Raw genomic sequence first — 6,126 nt, forward strand, 5'->3', positions numbered from 1 at the left:
TCCTAATAATGTTCTTTTTATATAGAAATACATAACAGTTATAAAAACCCCTTAAATAAATTTATGTGCAAAAGTAAAATAAAAATATTATTATTAGTACCTATTCTTCTCTAAGCAAGGACCAAGATTCATGCTAGGGTGATTGGTCTATGGTGATGGTTTTGTAAAAATGATTACCGGAGACATAACCTAGCGAATTATCTATGGAGTTAAGTTTTTTTTTTTTGACTAAAGAAGTATCACATGTTTCAACTACAAACATTACTACAAGTTAACCCCGTTATTCATAGACTCGATAATTGAATTATATATTAATCATACGAATTATGATTTCATCCTTATAAAAACCATAAAACTTACACCAAAACAATCTAAATATAAAAAAAACAAAAGAAAACAAAAATATCCTAAAAAAACACAGACACTATAATGTAATTCTCTACTACTTTCTTATACAACACACATACGATTATAATTTATAAAACATAAGTCGACACATGTAGAGCATATCCCGCGCTCGTAGCGCGGATCGACCCTAGTATATTCATGAAAAGATGTTCCTTTTTTAATAGATGCTCAATATAAACCAGTTATTGTAAGGTTACCTGAAGTTTCTCGAGAAGCTTGAGACCAATAATGGCAATATTCGCTTCTTGTCACAGTCCTTGCGATGGAAGGGAAATAAATAAAAGCTTAATCAGAGAAAAGACATCATCTAACTGCCAATCCAACAATAATAGCTGCAAAAAGGAACTCTAATAGATATTATTATAAAAATCACACAAGATGGAAATTGCAAGAAATATTAACACAAGCTTAACAGTCACATGCTTTTGATGAGATAATTATCAGCTAAATACATTTCTTAGTTTGTGGTGTATCTATACACAATCAATTATATTTAAGCATAGAGATAATTGTATTTAAGAGTAGGAGATATGTCATTACATATAAATGAGTTGTTGTAAGGATATAACACAAATGTAACACAAAATGTAATTTGATCTTAATGTTCTTATCACGTTTAAGGGCTTTTGAGTAGTATCGGCTCTAGTGCTCGTAGTAATTATAAGATCAAAAATGCTGAAAGAGGGAAGGGAGGGTTCAATAGTTTTTGGTTTACTGTAAAGATGCGCGCTAAGGAAGCATCCTAATTTTCTATAGCAATGGTTAAAGAATCTCTAAGTTTCACTAACTAGGGACTATACTCTAATGATGATCATCCTCATAGATCTATGTGGTTGCTTAATGAATATTGGCCTATTGGGTCACTCAAAATCTCTCATATTTAAAACATATATTCCTCCAACTAGCTTATATGCTTTTTTTCTCCTATATATAAGGAGCTTCAAACTCTTCCACTAAATGCAAATCAACATTTTCATCGTTAATACAAACCAACTTTTCTAACGTCCCTCTTTTGTTATTCTACATTTTCACACTAATGGCTTCCAACTCAATTATCAGCACTTCCCGGAGCTCTACCTCGTCATGGACAGCGAAACAGGACAAACAGTTCGAAATGGCTTTGGCTAAGTTCGAGAAGGACACTCCTGACCGATGGCAAAATGTGGCAAGAGCAGTTGGTGGAAAATCAGCTGAAGAGGTAAAAAGACGCTATGAATTGCTCGTTAGAGATGTTAATGACATTGAATCAGGACGTTACGACCCACAACCTAGGTACTGTAACACTAATTGAAGCCATTGAGATTCTTTGTGAGCTCCGAAAAAAAACAACTATGTGCCTTAAACTCTATTGAGATGGAGACACTAAGATCATATATAAGTAAAAGTGTTTGATTCCATGTTATTATATATATATTGCTTATATTCTATTAGCCTTCATTTGTTTCTGTTTGGTTTCCAACTATGTAATAATCATTTCTCAATTCCATCCTAATGTAATCCAATCGATTTAAGTTCTCATATAGTAATAATACTCTGATCAAACTCTCGGTTCTATAACAATATGGACTAAGAGGATATATCAAACAACTTTTTGCATGTTCCTTATCAGAAACGATGATTTCGCACATTTGAATTTAATGAACAGCGCTTAATTAGTGGTTTACTGCGATATGCACCCACTATAAATTGACTTAAACGTCTTTATGAATATTTCCAACACATAAAAATACATTAGAGAAGAATAATTTAAACAAATACTAGTTAAAAAAACAAAGCATTAGTGTTACGGTTCTTGTTAATGCATGTGATCAACCAAATGTTGTTAAGTCACTGAAAATATATATACAGTACTAAAAGAAGAAAAAAAAAACTAAAGACTATGAGCATTAGAGCCAAGGTATCAAAATCTTATATACAGAGCTCGACACACACAACAAAGGACAAAAGGTGAAAAACTAGGCTTATAAAACGGGCTAAATCATGGGCCGGGTTTTAAAACAGGCCCATATCTTGATTCGATTGCTCTCCTGGAGATATGGGCCTGTTATAAAACCCGGCCCATGATTTAGCCCGTTGCCTCTCCAAGTTCCAGTTGCTTCTCAACGAGGAAGAAGGCCGAGAAAATGTACAGCTCGTTTGTTAAATTACCAGCTAAACCCTAGCCACCGTGGGGTTTATGGTCGTGCGCTCCGGTGAGCTAAACCAGAATCAAAGACGGTACCCTTAACTTCTCCGACGTGCGTCCTCCATTTTCTCGCATTCCAATGGCTGCTTCTAGGTTATGCTCCGCGGCGGCGATCGCTGCTGCTTTCACTTCAATGTCCACGTCACACAACCTAGCTTACGCTGACTCGCGATTCCGCTTCCCTTTCTTCTCTTCTTCATCACAGCCGCCGTCAGAATCTCCAGCCGATCAGTCTTCATCGGAGACCAAACCGGAGCCTGATGAGCGCAAAGGATCTGGATTCGATCCTGAGTCATTGGAAAGAGGCGCTAAAGCTCTTCGAGAAATCAACAACTCTCCTCATTCCAAACAGGTGGAAGAATGAGAATGAGATTCATCGTTGTTTGCTTCACAACATGAGTCATTCTTTTTTTTTTGCTTACGTGTAGTTTGTGTTCACGCAGGTGTTTGATCTTATGAGAAAGCAGGAGAAGACTCGCTTAGCTGAGTTAGCGGCCGAGAAATCGCGTAACGAAGCTGTTCAGGCGCAAAATGATATCGTGAGTCACTTTCTCCTTATGCTAATGGAACTCATTTACTGTAGTTCATTTGGATAGAGTATGTTTCTGTTACTTCATTTCATCGCCGTGTATTCTCTTTGGGTGTGGATGATGAAATCATCTGTCTTTCAAAGTCTTGATTACAAGGTTTAAGCTGAGAAGCAACAAATATGATTGTTTTGTGTGGATCTGAATGGGGCAGGAAAGGCAGCGGAAATTGGCTGAGGATCAGAGGAATCTACTGCAGCAGCAGGCACAAGCAAAAGCTCAAAACCTTCGTTATGAAGATGAGTTGGCAAGGAAGCGACTGCAGGTAAGAAGGAAGACCGTGAACCTATGTTTAACAGTTTTAAAGATCGTACCTTTAATGAGAGAGTCTTTGACTTGGAACTTATGCAGACGGATCATGAAGCTCAGAGACGGCATAATGTTGAATTAGTTAAGATGCAAGAGGAGTCTTCTATCCGGAAAGAGCAAGCAAGGATCGCCACGGAAGAACAGATTCAAGCACAGCAGCGCCAGACTGAGAAAGAGAGAGCTGAACTTGAGCGAGAGACAATTCGCGTCAAAGCCATGGCTGAGGCTGAAGGTAGAGCTCATGAAGCCAAACTTACGGAGGAGCAGAACCGAAGAATGCTTCTGGATAAGATAAATGGTGAAAGGGAGAAATGGCTTGCAGCTATCAACACAACCTTCAGTCACATTGAAGGTAATGGAAAATTTTAAGCATTATTCCTGAGATTTATACACTTCTTGTCATGCTTGCAGCTATCAATACAACCTCACATTCGTTTGCTTCTATATTGAACTTGACAGGGGGAGTCAAGGCCCTATTAACTGACAGAAATAAGCTGATTATGACTGTTGGTGGAGCTACAGCATTGGCCGCTGGAGTTTACACAACTCGGTATGCACCTCCTAACTACATATCTTATTTCTCAATTTTTAGAAACCTATATAGCTGTGGTTTAAGAAGCCTATTGTAGATTCCTTACATGGTTCTCTTTTGAAAACAGAGAGGGTGCTAAGGTTACATGGGGTTATATTAACCGGATACTTGGACAGCCATCACTCATCCGAGAATCCTCCATGGGTAGATTTCCGTGGGCAGGCTCAGTGTCTAAGTTTAAGAACAAAGTCTCGAAGTTTGGTAAAGCTGCATCTGCAAAAGGGGAAAACCCCCTTGATAATGTAGTTCTCCATCCTTCTCTAAAGAAGAGAATTGAGCATCTTGCTAGAGCCACAGCGAATACTAAGTCACATCAAGCGCCATTCCGCAACATGATGTTTTATGGTCCTCCTGGTACCGGTAAAACTATGGTGGCCAGAGAGATTGCTCGGAAGTCGGTGAGCTATATATTCTTGTTTTCTTCTTACAGCTGAAAACTCAAGCCCCACCTTATAAACACCTGTTTTACTATCTTGTACTGCAGGGTCTAGATTATGCTATGATGACTGGAGGTGATGTTGCTCCTCTGGGTGCACAGGCTGTTACAAAAATCCATGAGATTTTTGACTGGGCTAAGAAATCAAACAAAGGTTTACTTCTTTTCATCGATGAAGCTGATGCTTTCCTATGCGAGTAAGATCATCTCACCTTTTTTAAGCGCATTGTTACTTCTATCGTGTCCTTAGAGTTATGTTTAATGGTTTATCAAATTCTTGATCGTTTATTGTAGACGTAACAGCATGTATATGAGCGAGGCTCAGCGTAGCGCTCTGAACGCTTTGCTGTTTAGAACCGGTGATCAGTCACGGGACATAGTTCTGGTCCTGGCTACAAACAGACCCGGGGATCTAGACAGTGCGGTCACTGACAGGATCGACGAAGTTATCGAGTTTCCGCTCCCTGGTGAAGACGAACGCTTCAAGCTCCTTAAACTCTATCTCAACAAGTACCTAACCGGTGAAGACCAGAAAGGTGACAAAGACACGAAGACTAAATGGAGCCATTTGTTCAAGAAGCAGTCACAAAAGATAACAGTTGAAGGAGACCTAACCGACCAAGTGATCAGAGAGGCTGCGAAAAAGACAGAAGGGTTCTCTGGTCGTGAGATCGCTAAGCTCGTGGCTGGTGTTCAAGCTGCTGTATACGGACGACCAGATTGCGTCTTGGATGCACAGCTTTTTGAAGAGATTGTTGATTATAAAATCCAAGAACACCACCAGAGAGCCAGACTTGCGACTGAAGGTGGCCAATCTTTTCCTTAATAGTCACTCTTTCTGTATGGTTTGTTTCTTTAGCCGCTGTTCTGACTTTATTATGAAAGATGAGAGACCGGTTCAGTTTCGGTTTAATGGGATCTGGTTCAGATTTGAAATTTACTCCAAACTGCTTTGTATAAATTTCACCCATAACTATATATAAATTTTGATACTATCGTTCATGAACAAGCGTAATCATGTGGTTTTTGATCGTTCTCACTCCAACTTTTCTTCTTCTTTTATTTAAACTAGGGATCTTCAACCCTGCGCTTGCGCGAGGTGCTTTTGCTTTTTGTTCCGATTTGGTTAGTCAGCATTATCCATCTCCTTTTTTAAATTAATTTTTATCATTTATTTATATAAGTTAGTCTATCAAACATGTTGGTTTTGTGTAAAACGAAAGTGATATAACGAAAGATCCCAAGCTCGAAGACGCCTTCATCTGCCATGACCATTGGTTTTGCATATAACGAAAGTGAACGTGTGAATGGTAAAATTTGACAGTCTCCTTGTGTCACCCCACCACCTACTTGAATTCTACTTTCATGCATTTCTTGATTCTCTGAGAGGTTTGGGATGAAGCGTCTTCATAGTGAAAAAAAACTTGGTATCTTCTTCTGAAGGTTCTAACGCTCTCCCACTTTTTAAACATTTCTCTTCTTGTGATCATTGATGGTGTTTGAGTGTTTTGTTCACAATCTTCATTCTTCTTCTAAGTTTTATATTCCTTTTGCTCTCATTTCTCTGCATGACTTAATACATCCGCTAAATACTGAAATAAAAATATTT

At 38.6% G+C, this 6,126-nt stretch overlaps 2 protein-coding genes across 2 annotated transcripts; both read left to right on the top strand.

The window, feature by feature from the left end:
* Positions 1 to 1,349: 1,349 nt before the first annotated feature.
* On the top strand, positions 1,350 to 1,924 carry LOC106332830 (protein RADIALIS-like 4). The gene has a single exon (XM_013771319.1). It carries the CDS (start codon positions 1,445 to 1,447, stop codon positions 1,697 to 1,699), a length of 255 nt encoding a protein of 84 aa, XP_013626773.1. The 5' UTR covers positions 1,350 to 1,444; the 3' UTR covers positions 1,700 to 1,924.
* A 748-nt stretch (positions 1,925 to 2,672) lies between these two features.
* LOC106328283 (ATPase family AAA domain-containing protein 3-like) lies at positions 2,673 to 5,464 on the top strand. Its single transcript, XM_013766696.1, has 8 exons — positions 2,673 to 2,945; positions 3,037 to 3,132; positions 3,335 to 3,445; positions 3,532 to 3,841; positions 3,949 to 4,039; positions 4,149 to 4,479; positions 4,566 to 4,714; positions 4,812 to 5,464. The coding sequence occupies exons 1-8, from the start codon at positions 2,673 to 2,675 to the stop codon at positions 5,341 to 5,343; spliced, it is 1,893 nt and encodes a 630-aa protein (XP_013622150.1). The 3' UTR covers positions 5,344 to 5,464.
* Positions 5,465 to 6,126: the final 662 nt, after the last annotated feature.

The sequence above is a fragment of the Brassica oleracea genome, chromosome C3 (assembly GCF_000695525.1).
Source record: "Brassica oleracea var. oleracea cultivar TO1000 chromosome C3, BOL, whole genome shotgun sequence".
Classification (NCBI taxonomy): Eukaryota; Viridiplantae; Streptophyta; class Magnoliopsida; order Brassicales; family Brassicaceae; genus Brassica; species Brassica oleracea.